Source organism: Ascidia mentula, chromosome 5 (assembly GCF_947561715.1).
Source record: "Ascidia mentula chromosome 5, kaAscMent1.1, whole genome shotgun sequence".
Lineage (NCBI taxonomy): Eukaryota > Metazoa > Chordata > Ascidiacea > Phlebobranchia > Ascidiidae > Ascidia > Ascidia mentula.
The window spans coordinates 19618991-19634848 of NC_138570.1; the positions used below are offsets into that span (position 1 = coordinate 19618991).

A 15858-nucleotide genomic window follows, 5' to 3' on the forward strand; every position below is an offset into this window, starting at 1 on the left:
AGCCGCTTGTCGTCCTATGTTGTCTTTCGCAATCCATCACCTCCCAGTGCGACTGAGCATGCGATTCTACAGCAGAGTGCGATTCTCGTGAGGAGTGTGACCTTCACATGACCCCAGACTCCATAACAACTTGATTTTGTCAGCCTTCATGCTTTTGAATTATTTGTATAAAGCTATTTTATGTTGTAGTCATTGGCGCCAAATAAAATGATTTGTTTTTGATATTTCAGTTCAATGTTTATTGCCAAACCATATTCTGAACCAGTCGATTCCATAATCTTCTCGAACATCTTTGAGAAAATCATCGCGATTTGTTTTCGAAAAATGGAAGGAATAGAAAGACTTTGTCACTCTACAGAAAATCTATGAGATTGCCGTTGCAACTATTATCACACCCATACAACTGTGCAATTCTGTAAAGCGTGCACTCCCCGAAGATTATCAGTTTCTGCCATACCAAACACAATATATAAGTTTGGCTTGAAAAACTGCCACAACATATAAGTGAAAGAGTTAAATTTTCATAAAGCATGCTTTCAAAAATTTTACTTTTGTTGAACAGGAAAAAGTTTATTTCGATAAAATCGCGTAGAAAAGTTGGCCCGAAGAGCAGTAATGACTTGTTTGCACAATTGTAGCATTTACAAGTAAAAAAATAATAAAAAAAACGAAAAAATAGAAACGTCACAAAAGCACACAGTGCAACATCCCCGAGTGGTACTTTCCCCTGTTGGAGAATGACGTAGAAGCGAACAAGTGGCGAAATGGCAGTAGATATATCCGGTCTGACAAAAAGAGTTCTGTTGTCACACGAACCAACATTAGCAGTTTTCAGAAAACAATCTCTCAATAATGTGATAATAAGATGTTATAAATAACCTTGGGATGCCTTTCCTGTATGTCATCAGACCTTACAGGAGGCTACAAATCAGTGCTGTTTATTGCCCCATTCAAATACAAGACTTATTTTAACATTAAAGAATATTAGCTCCCTATGTAAGTCACAAGACCGTGCAAAGGTTATCGGGAATTAAACGGAACAGTCGAAACAGGGTGCATTATTGTAGACGACCTTGACAGCACGATTTTTTCTGGATTTAGTTACCATATAAAAACAGTGACAATGTCTACAATTAAAATGTTCCATTGGTTTTAAGAAATAAGTAGTTGTGTTTGTAACCTGTAAGTTACACAACTATGTCCTAAAATCATGATATTGTCTACAACCAACACGGTTCAATGATTTAGGAAATAGTAGTGTATGTAATCGACAAATGAAAATAAAAATTAAAACATTCATATTTAGAAGATAAAGTAGTAATTTACCAAAAACTTAATTTATTGCCAAGAAGAAATTCTCAACCCTTTCTCAATCTGTTCCCCCAATCACGCTGGGTGGTATGTAAGGGACTTTCCCTGCTAGTTGGTAAACCTCAACCAACTCCTTCCACTCATCCATTGAAATCGACACCATAATCTACAATGCAGGTCATACTTAGGTGACTTAACAGTTGCCTTAGACTGAATTTTTTTCAGTTCTGTTTCTAAGGAAACTCGTTTGTAAATGGAAGACGGATAAACTAGTGGGCATTTTCAAAAGATCTAAAAGTGGTTAAATCTGATTTCTTCACGACGAAGAAAATATAAAGTGTGAATTTGCAAACAACAAGATTAATATTTACGTTGTAGTCATTGTTACTTTCAAATCACCTGGTTACAAGGCTTCTGTGATTGTTTATCTGATTTCTTTTTTCCTTTTCCGTCAGATGTCGGTTCAACCACAGGAATCCCGTTGTCATTGAGAAAAATTCTCACCAGTCCATCTTTGACGAGGAAGGACAGATGAAAGAAGTTCTCGATCGTGTGACTGTATGAGTCGGGATTAACGACCAACTCAAAGTAATCTATCGGAGTTGCTGCAAATAAAACGTGAATTTGTCTGATGATGTTAAAGATCAGTTGTAAGTATTATCTTGGCAGTAGTGAAGTATAAAAAAACATGTTTGGCCACAATTTCTTGTGTCAACGATTTTCCAAACCAGTTATTCCAACTTTTTGATTTTTTACCAATCCCCTAATACAGTGATTTTCAACCGGTGTTCTGTGAAAGATCGTTAGGTGTTCTGCTAGAAATTTATTAGTTTCATTGACGTTCCATGGAACACGGGTCGAAAATCACTTGTTTATCACAAAGGGCGTAAACAGCATTTTGATGAAAGTAAAATAATCCACTATCATCAGTTAGAGTGTTCCGACGTGAATTGCTTTATTTATTGTTGTGTAACAAAAAGATTCGTTTTGTAATAATAAGAATGTAACTGTGTGAGCTGTTGTTGGTTAAGTACGATGCCACATCGGTACTTCCAACAGCAAGATGTTGAACATGATTATTTTAACAAAAAAGCGTTCCGTGGTTTAAAATGGTGAAAAAATACTGCCCTAATATCCATGTTCTTTTCACATGCGATGGTTCTGGTGGAAAGAGTATTGGTTTGCCTTATTTAAATCTCATTTCTAGTCATTATGTTATATGTAACAAGAGTAACAATCAAACTGTACAGATGTATATATATTAGCATAACGTTGTAACTGGTATATTTGTTTGGCAACAGGCTTACAGGCCTTTAACCAAGAAACTTTAGTGGAAAGTGCTGGTATATGTTATGGAACACCAGATGGCATCATACAACAACCTAAGGCTACGATATTCCAACAGTAGCTGGCGGTGTCACAAGGGAGCAAAAAAAATGTTCTAAACACATCAAAAACACTTACGGTCGTCTGCATAAAATCCTCGAATAATTTTCAACACTCGTTCAATTTCTTCTGGCGTCGCCTCTTTCTGGTCGACTCGGAAGTTTGTTAAATGTTGTGGTTGGGTTTTCCCTGTTGTTTCATCATCCGGCTTGCGTCTTGATCCGTGCGGTTTCTGTGTGGCATTGGGATCGAAAGTTCCCAACCTGAAAACAATAGGTGCAAAAATTCTGTCATACTTTGTTTAAAATCTTACATTCATAATATAATATCAAAACAAGAAAACAAGTTATTAAAATTAAAAATGAACTGATCTTCTGGCATAAACGTACTGTATTCTTACGACGTTTCGTCTGCCATGCGGCGAGACTTCATCAGGTAAGTTATAAAAAGTTTGTAAATTATGTCAACAAGGCAACTGTTTGGATTTGATAACATTGGTGTCATGGTGTACCTTCATTACATATATTATAGCTGGTACTTGTGTAGATGAGCATTGAGCTTAGTAAATTTCATAAACCTTTTCTTGCAATAAATCAACATTGCACCACCATAGTTGGGAGTTGCAAAATATGTACCAAAGTCGGTCGCTTGCATCAAAGTTTATTCCTGTAATTTCCCTAATGTGCGTAATTACAACAAGTAATAACTACTAACATTTAAATGACATTAATCTGTTCTGGAACAAAAAGGTCAGTTGTGCTAATCACAAACCTGGACCCTATAATATCCACAGTAACTTACAACGGGTGGAGGGCTGGTACTATACTTTTGAAATAGGAGGTTGCAGTGTTTCCAACCATTTCCCATCCGGAATCTGGTATTGTCACATCATCAGGGTCATCGGCTGCCACTCTACCCTCCATCATTGTGATCTTATCAGAAAAGTTTATAATTTATTTGATGTGCAGGTTAGAATATAAATAAATTATAGTATATACTAACACAGCTTGTTATCTCATATATTGTAGAAAAACCAGTGTATCCACGAAAGCTGGTTCAGATGATAAAATCAACAAACAAATTTAAATATAAGGGTTTTGGTGAGCTTCTGTGAAAAGAAAGGACAGAATAGAGATGAATAGTTTGATCGCTCAGCAGCATTTTGCATGAACATTAGGTTGTGTAAATGTATACAGGAATTATGACACACTGCAAAAACATCTTAATATTAATGAAAAAGAATTTGCAAATTACTCACTAATTTCTGCACAAACTCATCAGGTTGGAAAGCAATAAGGTCGGTTTGGAGAAGACTTGTTTTTTGTGCTCCAAGTGAAACGGCAAGCGACATGAAACGAGAATCGAGCGCCCCTTCTCGTGTTCCTTGCACTGCAAATATCACAACTATATTTAACACAAATCAGGACTCATGGTTTGGCAATATTGGTTGTGATACAATTCCCACATACCCGTACATGCAAGAAAACCTGGAATTTAATAATCTCTTAAATAAATGCAAGCAATTTGCCACAATTATGAAAGACCTAAAAAAGTAAAAGCATGTGTTGTCATTTGTCAATGACAGATTTTGTACTAAACTAAGAAACTTTAAGTAAGAGTGATTTGAAAAAAAAAATATTTTAAACAAATTATACCATTTTGAAAAAGATCGCTGGCTTTTTTTATGCTTTCGATCAATCCATTATTCTGAGGTTTCACGAGATCTTCTTTGTTTTGTTGTGTTTCTTCTATTAGTCTACGGTAATTTTTTCGGATCTGAATTTTTTCTTCTCTGCAGAGTGAAATGTTCATGTTGACTTTTAAATGGGGCCAAATACAACATAAAATAATAACAGTATATTCACAGATTAGAGATTTGTGAATAAAATATCAATTGTGTGCAAATATACAACACCATCTTCTTTAGTCACATGAGTAAACAAACTTTAGTAGTTTAAATATACTTGGATTGTTGTGTTGAGGCGTAAGTTGGCTGCGACAGAACAGAGTCTCCGAAACAGTCTTCAACATCATCATCGGCTTCCATCGTAAACTGCTAATATAAAGTGTGACAGGTTGAAAGGAGAGTTGCATGGCAGTCCAATTTTAGGGCTCCTTAAATTTGATTCAGTTTCCCCAAAATATTATCATGTTGCTTCTAGCGACCAACTGTAAAATACAAAATAGCCCCCTACAAAACCAATTCAATGGAAACTAAATCTTTTTTGTGGCTCATACTTTGGGAACGACTGGTCTATTTTCTACCCAACAGATACCTCTTAAGACTTTTTCAAAGGTTTGATGCACAAATGGAAGCAACTTTAAACAAAATTATTCTACCACCCAAATGTGAATATAAAGCACTCTATGAGGAATGATGCAAAATATAAATAATTACTCAAACAAAGTCTTACTACGTTTCCCACTTCACAAAACTTACCTGGTCTGTTACTGATTTGAATAGTTGGTGACCGTCTATCTATGTAAGGGGCGAACCACACTATTTAAAAACTACAAAACACATTCAGGAAACGAACTACCTTTACAAGAAAATGAAGTTAAGGTTTTAAAAAGGTTTCAAAATGCATGCTACAAAAATTAAACACAATTTGTTCAACTCAAAACAACCAAACATTTTCCAATATTCTTGTAAAAAAGTAAGAAAATTAAAGAAACTGGGCAGTTGCAAACATTTGTACGAAGTTATTACATTTTGGTTCTGTTTATGGCACAAGGTAACAAGCATACATTGGTTGATGTTCAGGTAGAAAAAATAAACAGAACACAACTGTTTGAAAATATTTGAGGAGTGTTTATATTTGGAAAATTTTCGAGAAATTTTTACACCTTTTTAGCAACAAGCTAATATATTCTTTTTTATATATACATAAATCAAATGTTCCTAAGCTCAAACAATCCCAACAACAAAAGTTCAGCACAAGAAAAAGCATTGTTTTCGGTTGCCATGGATGAATGAACAACAAACTCCTTCATAAACATAAAACACCCACATAATTACCAATCAGCAATGAAAACAAAGAACACGAAAGAGTTTGTGCCACTGTTGTATGCATGAGAATTTTAACATGCCATCATTGCTATCCACACAACATTTTAGAAAATTTAATGTATCAAAATGCATACAAGCTATCACAGCTCATCCAGTAAAAAAGTTTGCATCAAGTTGATGCAAGAGCTTGGTTTGTATCAACACTACTTGAATCTTTGGCTGCCTTAAGGTTTAGCATGGCAGGCAAAGCAGGATCATCACCCTTTTCTTCTTCTTCCTTAATGGCTCCCCCTTTCAAAACGTCCTCAGTTTTTACAGCGTAAATATCATTGTAGATTTTCATACAGGTTCCTGTGGCCGGATCAAGATCCGAACTTCCTCCAAAAAGAATAATCTCATCCCGGATCACACACAGCTTGTGCAAACCAACAGCTGGAGGTTCATTGCCGTCTTCCGAGGAAGCATCAGGTTGCAGCCATTCTTTTGTGTTGATGTCAAAAATATTAAAATCACTGAAATGATTATTTGAGACCCCCCTTCCACCATGGATGATCAATCGGTTTTCAACCACTGCAGAGGCATGGAATGACCTTGGTTGTGGTTTACATCCCTTGCTTTCACAAACCTGCCATGTGCAGGAATCAAGGTCAAACCTCCAGAGGTCATTCTGTCTTGAAACACTGTCCTTTCCACCAAATACATACAGCCACTGTTTGCCATCCTCATCTGTTACAAGATCAAGGCTGTGCGCCGCTCTTGCTGTGGGAAAAGTTGCATCAGAAGGTGAAATTATCGACCATTTCTTTTCCTCTGTATCAAACACAAAGAGCTCATTGGACCAAGTAAAGTTGGCTGCATTTTGTGTCCTCATCTCTTGAAGTTCTTCTTCCTCCATATCTTCATACTCCTCATCATTTTCATCAATGTCTGCAAGAGCATCATCCGCATCCTCTTCTGGAGCTGGTCCAAATCCTCCAAAAACATATAACTTGTTTCCAACAGGAACAGAAAGGACTTTGTCTCTAGGACTAGGAGAGAGCACTGTGTCAATCTTGCTCCAACGTTTTGTTTGAACATCAAACATGTATAGGTCATTCATCCAACCACAAATCTGACTAAGTCCTCCAAATAAATATAAACAATTGCCAACAGATGAGAGGCAAGCTCCAGATCTTTGTGGTGGAATAACGCCAATGCATTTCTCCTGCTCCCACTTTTTCGTTGCTGGATCGTAAACCAAAAGGTCATTGGTTTCAACATCTTGCCCACCTTGGCCTTCAGGATCTTCAATAAACATGACCCCACCAAATGTATACAACTTTGTTCCCCAAACACAAACTGCTTGACCCTCTCTTGCAGCAAACGGACATTTAGTTGCAATTTTTTGCCATTTAATCAAAATGTCATTGTTAATTTTCTTGCCATACTGGCCCGGAGTTGAGCTATCGTTACCCATTTCAAAGGTCTCTACTCTGGTAGCCCATAAAATGCTATATTATATTTCATTCACGAATCTAAAAAAGAAACGAAATTATTTGAATAACATGGTATTTGTACGTCAGAGAACTTCACAGTATTACGAACGCGTCAACACATTATTTTTTTTCACTTTATCATGTTTATTAATATCGCACTCACAACTCGCAAACAATTTTAACTTTATGAGCAAACATTGCAAAACACAAACATGCACTCACCCCTCATTGGATTTTACCGAAATATGTTTCCCGCCAGTTTGCAATTTTCAGGTCTTTTGGGGAGCGAGTGCAACGACCTTATATATAATTACCAAGCTAAATTATATCAAGAAAATTATGTTTTCTATGTGAACTGTTAAGTGCTAGTCCATAATATATAAACATATTTTGATTGGAATGAACGAATGAGAATATTATGTTAGTGGATAAAGTACCAGGAAACCGGGTCTGTTAACCCGAGGCACATTTGCCTTGAAATAGACAATAAACTCTGTAGTGAGGTTCACTCGGGAATTCTACTCATAATCCTAATTAAGTGCCACCGGCTACGTACATAGTTGCATAACTTACTGATCATTTAAAATGTGACCACAAGTAACACAAGACCTACAATGAAATGAACAGTAATGTTTGGAACATTGATAGGTCATTACATTTGATTCATTCGGTCCCCCTGGACATACGGAATTTCCCCGCAGGAATCCCGCTGAGTCGCTGCCCGAGGACCGCAGAAGTCCTTGCAAGCTATGAGTAAGATCCGCACGACACGTTCGAAGGCTATGGGGCGCCGTTTTGAAAAAAATTATCTTGCCGCAACATAGAGCTAAGTTGCGGCAACATAGTGCTAAGTTGCGGCAAGATAGCTAAGTTGCCGCAACATAGAGCTAAGTTGCGGCAAGATAGCTCTATGTTGCCGCAACTTAGCTATCTTGCCGCAACTTAGCTTTATCTTGCAGCAAGTTAATATTTTTCAAAAAGGCGCGTTGATGCCATTGTGAAAAATAGCTATGTTGCGGCAAGTTAATTTTTTTCAAAACGGCGCCCCATAGAAGGCTACCAGACTGGGGCAATTTGCAGCAACTTAAGTCAAAATCGAATTACAAAATCATGGAAAAATAAAATGGTAAACACTGGCAATTCAATACAGTTTCTGTTATTCTTGTCAACTACCATTCATATAATGGCCATAGATGAATAATACACAGGTGGTAGAGACATTTCCGTCCATAAAGCTGGGCATTAATTGAAGTGACATCCTGTGGTTTATTCCGAAAAAAGGAAAGATGGCACAACAGTAACTGACTGTCCAAGGATAACCAAGATCCAAAAATACAACAAACACAGATGATAAAAACAAGGAAAATGAAATGAACAGTACATTACAAATGAAATGGGGATCTTTTATAGACAATATTTACAGGTTTTTATTGCACTTGAGTCCCATCGACATATGATCAGGCTGCAATGGCAAAGAGCCTCTTTTTCTGAGTACAAGTAAAATAAAAAAAAACTGCTTGCAAAGTATGACAGTGACATGGGATTGGCATGGCAAGAATGTGACAATGCTGTATATGTACAGCAAATAAACAAAATAAAACTTGTGAATGTTAGGAACTGTGTTGCTTGAGTATGAGAAGAACGAAATTATAGGGTTAAAGTGAACGTTTTGAGTGCTGCAACAAGCATAATTTTGCAACTAAAGCATTTGAATGATCTTATTTTAGTAGTGTAACCATGAATTATACAGGACAACATCTCTGCTGCATGAAAAAAAGACAATTTCTTGGATAATATAACTGTACAAGAAGGTTTTGCATTCCGCAAAAGTGAATGAAAACTACTGCATTTCGAACTGGGCAAATAAAACAAACATACAACAAAAAGCCATACAAACATTAGAGGATTACAAACAACAGAAGTATTTACAACAAGAGTTAGTACTGACACACAGAGGAACTTGAACAACAACAAAGAAGCAAAACTCCTGCACCACAAATTTTGTTACAGCAGTTTAGGACATTTTGTCAGGTTTAAAGCTACATCACTTTGTTTTGAAATGCACAAACAAAGTACTTACACAGATAATCCCTACAACAACAAATCACCACAGAAGTTGTGTCATAGCATGATAGTACTGATTATAGACATGCTATGCATATTGTGACAAGCATCACAATAGTTATTCTAAGTGGAAAGAGCTGGGCATATGCTCCATACACCAACTTCCTCAATTTCCTGGCAAAGTTAGTAATACTCTGATCCGATCACGATGCTTGTATCGTTTCCCATTATCTCTGTGGCATGGAACCATTTGTTTGTGTCCAAAACAACTAAAAAGAAAATAAGTTCTGGCTTGTAAAAGTGACACAAACTTGCCTAAACACAGAGTTCAAAATAATGATAGCTGTATTAGTCTTGTTCAAAATAAAGTAAACACTTTGTATTAAAAGTTGTTTAAAGCTTTGGACCAAACACCTAGCTTGGAGTTACTATTAACCAAACCTAATTCCACAAACTTTGACAGTAAGCTAAGTTTCTTGTTTCTTCTAACATAAACGTTATTACATATAACAGAAGTTTCCAGGGTTTATTAAATTAAGAATAAATGGTGGTTAGTTATGTCACATGGCAGCAGTTGTTGACGTCTCACTGAGCTTTTGTGTCTTTTAACCTAAAGGGGCAGAACAGGTTAAAACTTACTGATATCCCCAGGTCTCACGATTATCTCCATTCGACTTATGCATGTTCCCCAGCATTCAGGGGGTGTTTCTAGAATCCATTTTTTGGTTCCCTTCACTTGTGCTTGCCATGACAACGCTCCAACGTAGTCAATCTGGAATACCACAATCATTTTATTGAACATTTATGTGGGTTGCATCGTCAAATTCTCCATGCAGGCAAAAAATGAAGCAAGTATTGATATTAAATGCACCAAGCACATAAATATTCACCAGACTGATAAGCAGACTTTGTGATTTGTCAACATATGTTAGGCTGAAGGAAGTTGCATGGGGGAAGTGATTAACACAAAGTGCTTTAAGCTGGTATGCAAACTTTTCCATTGCAATATGCTGGGAGTTTCTCCTGAGCAAGCTAAGTTTTATCCAAGCACAGATAAAGGACATATCTTGTTCCAAACAAGCATAAATTATTCACAAAGACATGAAAAAAGTACAACATGAATAGTTGTACTAAAACATTTATGTGGTAAGGTATGTTGCACTGTCTTGTCTCATAATAATTTGATTTAACATGTTGTGGACTATCATATCTATCTATGTCAATTTTTTAACTAACCATTTAACTGTGCATATTTCTTAGTTTTAAATTGTATTTGTTCAAAAGCAACAAAAGATGTGCTGTTTCATAGACAAAGCAAAACTAAATAATTTGTTACAAAACGCTTGGCAGATTGTAATCCCTAGAAAGAATTACAAAGCGTTGCATCACCAAGTTTCACTGTTGGTGACAGTTTCAGGAAGTGGCAAAACTTCAACAACGGCTCAGAAAACTCACGTGCATATTGGCCCCGTAACCAGGAAGACCCATGAACACCCAGTCAGTTTTGCTGTGGTCAAGTTCCCTTGGCAAAAAGTAGGGTAATTTGTAATGCTTGCGGAGCTCATTTGCTGCTTTTCCATCACAGTTACTCCTAAACGTACATACTAACGTTACTAACAAGTCGAAAACACGAAACAATGAAGGTTGTTACTCACCATCCCACATACCACGGCTTGCTCTTTCCAGCAACTCTATCAGCTGACATGTTAAAAAATTCACCAAGATCAAGGAATTCAGTTTTGTATGGAAAGAATTGGCAGTCATTCTTCACCTTTTCAAGAGCCTGTTAATAAACACATGCACACGTAATTCTTATTTTGGACAATACGAAATAATTTCTTTACAAAAGCAGATTTGAAACTTTGTATTACAAACACAATAAACAAAATAACATTGTGTTATAATTTTTACAATTAAATTTCGTGAATTTAAAACTTACATCTGATCCTGGTTTGTAGATTTCATGGAAGTAATCAAAACTAAAAGTTTCCTTAGCAGTCCAGCCATCTTGGCCATCTCTAACCAACACAGGCTGCATGGAGAATGCATATTCATCCAAAAATTCATCCTGCAAACACCAACATGGTACTTGACACAGATTGCTTAAAATTTTAGTCACTTTACAAAAGTATTTGCACCCAAATCTTTGCTATAGATTCACAAAAAATTGTATTTTTTAGAACTTTCACCATGTATCATCATGTCTTTCATAAACTTAGACATTGAATCAGTGGTTTTATTTTTAAAAACACATTTCAAGGCAATGCAAGTTATGTAGGTGTTAATATAATTAATTTTATTTTAAATTTTGTAATTTATCTTCTTCAATAATGTTCAGAATCAAGCAAGCACACAAAAATCTGACTCGAAACATTTCTACATTAAAATTTTTCACATTTATTTTTGTAGTTGAAACGTATGGATTTTGCAATGATAAGATTTGGCTACAACTACGTTTAATTACCAATTTACTTACATGCGAGAGCTTGGAAACTATCTTAACTCCAGACACATTTTGGCATGCATTGCAATCTACAGGGGGTCGGAATGGATCCTGTAGGCCTTCATGCATGGTCAGAAAACAGGCTTCATTGTTGACCGGGCCCATTTCCATGTACTCAAAATAACTGAGAGCAAAAAAATCACATGTTACGAAAACCATAAGGATGCAGTTATTGCATCATATCAACCAGTCACCTTTGCATGTCAAATATTACTATTGATGAGAGTATTTCATAAAAAAGTACAATAGCCTTGTGGTTCTTACAATTATCACAATGTAAAGTATTGAATAAACAATCTATATTTAGAAATATTTGTGTCAAAGGAGTTCAAATACCGGAACTAACTAAGTAAAGGTTGATGAACTACTGGTTATTATGATAAACCTAAAAGAGCCAGAATCATAATTAACAACCAAAATAGGTAAATCAAAAAGTCTTACACATTCAAAATCGAATCCTAACACTTCCAGCAAAACAACATACCTGCTGACAACAAATTCCCCAAATTTAGTTTCATTCTGAACTGACATATAGATTGAAGATGGAATCCCAAAAACAATCAAAAAAGCAAAACCGGCATAGAGAATGCCAGCATTGCGACTCGACCATTTCAACCCTTCAGATTTAATCTGCTTCACCGAATCCAACTTGTTTATATCTTCATCGCGAAGGTTTAGTTGAGCCTTCGCTTGTTTCACAAGTTTATAAAAGTCTTTGGCCGTAACAGGCAGAATTTCAGTTGTAGTGTGGTCGGCCATGCTGGCTGGAAACAGCGTTCTGCGCGACAAAATTTTCAACAGCGCGTGCGTCGACCCTTGCTCTTTCGAAGTATGTGATTGATAACATCTGGCAGAGAAGAAAAACGCAGATTTCAGGAAAGGGGGTTTCCGGTGTAAATCCCACTCGGTGCTTAATCAACCGTGACGACATTGCACCAAACTCTTTTTTCATTCTAAATTGTTTTTGTATCATACGTTGATGCTTAAAATTATGCATTACAAAACATTTAAACTGGCAACCACTGATGCTTCACAGAATAACTTAAATTAAAGTGAACCTTTGCAATGTCATTTAAAAATGCTTCTAGAACAGGCAATGTTTTTTGTTGGAGCTAAATATCCAAACAAAGGTAATAAACTTTAATATAACAATTTGTGCGACTTCTCAACACCAGAAGGCTTGAGATAATGGATAGTTTGAGGTTTGCTACGCTAATGCAGACTGAACGTTGATTAATCAAAAGGTCTTTGGCAGCAATGCAAAATAGCTTGAAACTTGAAACACAGCAGCGCATTTCTACACATACTGCTTAACGTGCATTTGTATGAGATTACAAACTTACAGGTCGAAACAGTGCGTGTGTATACACCCTGTCTGCAGCTCTCATTGATTATTATGGCTCTTTTGCGCATAGATTACAAACTGTTTTATTGTCACAAACGCACCAACATTGTTAAGCAAACGTCTTCCACGATTAGTTTTAACAGCACAGCAATCTTTCCCGTTAATTATCCTTGTTTCTGGACAACCAACACGGGGAAATTAGAATGGTGCGTCACGTGATCGCACACGTGACGTAGCATCGATCGTTTCAAGACTCCTCCTCCAGATTTTGACCCCATCACGATCAGGTCGGCTTTTTCGTCAGTGGCAAGCTTTATAAGGCGATGAGCCACCGATTCCTCGCCATCTAGCAGCTTGAAGTTGTGCGGCACCTGCGTGAACAAGTTTTAGTTATCACACAAATCAACTATTTACCGATGCTAACTACCGCCCACAACCAGGCAAGACATTTTGGCAGGATTTTTTTAATTTCGAAAACCTTCGACCCGCAAACAAAAACATGAGTTAGCGGGATTCGAACCCACATCATTCGGATTTCTGCTTGTTGGATAGCAGTGTTTTCTTTATTTTTTACCACACCAAGATTCGAACTAAGCATATCCCGGCCAGGAATCTAGACCAGGTTTTGTCGGGTGTTTGACCACTGTTGCCAATCGCCCGGGAGCGTAAAACATAATTCTGGACATGAGCGCCCACTGACGGAAGTAACTTTACCCGTTTTTGTTGCAGTGATGTTGTATATTGAGACTCAATCCTGTTCACTCTGTCGTTGTACTCAGTCATGATTGCCATGATTTTGTCGGACGGGTATTGTCCAAGATCTTGGAAAACAAGTGTTGAAGTTAAACATATTGTTATGGAATGCAAAACACAAGACATAACGACGGGCATTCATTGAGTCGTTGTTTGTTATAATTCCAAACATCACACAAACCTCACAATATATAAAATGGCCGTTTGGTGAATGAGAAGTTAATTTAAAGGTATTGAAATCAGAAAGAAAAATTAAGGCAAACATGGACATGAACTTGCGCAATTGCAAACGCTTTCCAGTTGTCATTTCTAATCTACCCAAGATTTGTCAGATCTCTACTTAGACAATGCAGCAGTAATTGTAAATTCGGTTTGGTTGCAAAGTTTCGGATAAGCAACTGTTTTGGAACCAAATAGTTTGTGTGGGATTAATACAATACATGCACATGCAGTTTGGTGGCCACGACTTGATCCTTTAACACAGTCGAAACACTTTAGGGTTCCAAAGCACTTGTTATGCCATGTGTGTGGATCATCGTAGCAGGCCAAGGGACTTCAGAAAGAGATTAGAAAAGAGAATGCGGGGTTTGTATTTCATTTGTATCCATTCGATGTGATCGTTTATTTTTTGGGGGGGTCTTAATGGTAAATTGAAGGGCCCTCCCTATAAGCGGGGAGCCAAATCGGTCAAGTGTGTCCAGATCCAACCATACACCGTATAGCTTGGCTCCAGAAGTTGATATCTACCTATGCCAAAACCGAACTGTAAAGTCATAAAACCTATAGAATAGTTTTATGTAAGCTGCTGACAGATTGCCATTGTTTCGACCTAAAAGGTCTCATCAGTGCAGCTGGTGGGACTTTCAGACGACTTTGCTGACTGAACGGTCAAGCAAAGACTTTTGGGCACCAAACTAGGTGCAACTTTACGGAGAAAACAAAGTGGAAACACTGTGGCCAACCAATAGAGCCGTCAGGCCCCGTGTCACAAAAAGGATTGTTTTAGTTTGGTCACACAAACCGTGGGTACATGCAGTCACAACCTACATTGATGAAACTTGTAAGGTAAAACAGTGGGAGTGTCAGCAGCATTATTACTACCATGATATGCCATTTGCCCTTGTCAGTATTTCTGCGGTACTTCGATGTCATAAACCACAGAACAATTGCAATGACGTAGCGGTGTACGTCTTAAAACTTACTTGTTCTTGAGAAAGTCGGTATTTTCGGCGGAATAGGGCAGTGAACCACCATAACCGAATTCCCTTCTTTGTGGATGAAATTGAAGTAGTCTGTAGGCAAAAAATATCGCATTTATCTACAGGTTTGTCATGCCTTGATAATTTCAAAGATTTTGCCCTTTTTGAAGAACATTGTTTTAGTAAATAGAAAAACACATTCCCTTCAAATAGCAAATATAACTATACATTCACTTAAGTATGTACATAGGATAAACAAGCTAATTACCCTATACCAAATTCAATTTATTGTTTTCCTGCACCTAGCGAATATTGCGCACTAAATATCCCTAAACATAAGAATGTTTATCAATCACCATAATAATATATTCAATTTGGTATTGGTATCGGCAACTATAAGATTAAAATATGATTAAAAAACGTTTAATAACCGTGTTGCTGTTTCTTACGTCACAATGTATGAACTACACTCGAATTGACAAACATACTCACAATCAAACGCGTACTCAGACAATTCTGAGGCTTCGACGGGAATTAAAACCTTTATGGGCATCTTTATAGCTGTTCTCTTCGACGCTGACGACTGCAACAACAATTATTCGGGTGTTTTGGGCGGTTCAGAACTACAAGAAGATTCACCCATGCGTGAATTTTGCTGAGCAGGGGTACGATACGCTCCAGCGGTCATGGGTTTACCGACATTGTGTTGGGAGAATTCGTGTCAATATTTCTCCGCGTTACCTAGAATTTGTTCTCACAAAAATGTAACACAGATCTCCCTAAATTGGCTTCGCAGTTGAGTTCAACATTTT

General features: G+C 37.1%; 4 protein-coding genes across 6 annotated transcripts; all 4 read right to left on the reverse strand.

Moving 5' to 3' along the window:
• Positions 1-605: 605 nt before the first annotated feature.
• LOC145902278 (non-structural maintenance of chromosomes element 4 homolog A-like) lies at positions 606-5269 on the reverse strand. 3 transcript variants are annotated; one of them, XM_082990188.1, is made up of 9 exons: positions 5138-5269; positions 4662-4753; positions 4353-4489; positions 3956-4086; positions 3499-3629; positions 2776-2960; positions 1711-1916; positions 1327-1477; positions 606-785 (listed from the first exon to the last, which is right to left on the reverse strand). In XM_082990188.1, exons 2-8 carry the CDS (start codon positions 4742-4744, stop codon positions 1370-1372), a joined length of 981 nt encoding a protein of 326 aa, XP_082846314.1. In that variant the 5' UTR covers positions 4745-4753; positions 5138-5269; the 3' UTR covers positions 606-785; positions 1327-1369. The 3 variants fall into 3 exon arrangements, with proteins under 3 accessions (XP_082846314.1, XP_082846313.1, XP_082846315.1); XM_082990187.1 differs by having other exon boundaries at positions 606-1477; XM_082990189.1 differs by having other exon boundaries at positions 606-1477; positions 4662-4750; positions 5138-5235.
• Positions 5238-7217, reverse strand: LOC145902277 (kelch domain-containing protein 1-like). Its single transcript, XM_082990186.1, has one exon. The coding sequence runs from the start codon at positions 7161-7163 to the stop codon at positions 5877-5879; it is 1287 nt and encodes a 428-aa protein (XP_082846312.1). The 5' UTR covers positions 7164-7217; the 3' UTR covers positions 5238-5876.
• A 1211-nt stretch (positions 7218-8428) lies between these two features.
• On the reverse strand, positions 8429-12596 carry LOC145901989 (bifunctional arginine demethylase and lysyl-hydroxylase JMJD6-like). The gene is made up of 7 exons (XM_082989819.1): positions 12234-12596; positions 11723-11873; positions 11186-11314; positions 10902-11029; positions 10702-10837; positions 9886-10018; positions 8429-9515 (listed from the first exon to the last, which is right to left on the reverse strand). Exons 1-7 carry the CDS (start codon positions 12506-12508, stop codon positions 9430-9432), a joined length of 1038 nt encoding a protein of 345 aa, XP_082845945.1. The 5' UTR covers positions 12509-12596; the 3' UTR covers positions 8429-9429.
• Positions 12597-13161: 565 nt separating this feature from the next.
• LOC145903277 (uncharacterized) lies at positions 13162-15670 on the reverse strand. Its single transcript, XM_082991348.1, has 4 exons — positions 15539-15670; positions 15050-15139; positions 13809-13915; positions 13162-13465 (listed from the first exon to the last, which is right to left on the reverse strand). Exons 1-4 carry the CDS (start codon positions 15597-15599, stop codon positions 13259-13261), a joined length of 465 nt encoding a protein of 154 aa, XP_082847474.1. The 5' UTR covers positions 15600-15670; the 3' UTR covers positions 13162-13258.
• Between the last annotated feature and the right edge of the window lie 188 nt (positions 15671-15858).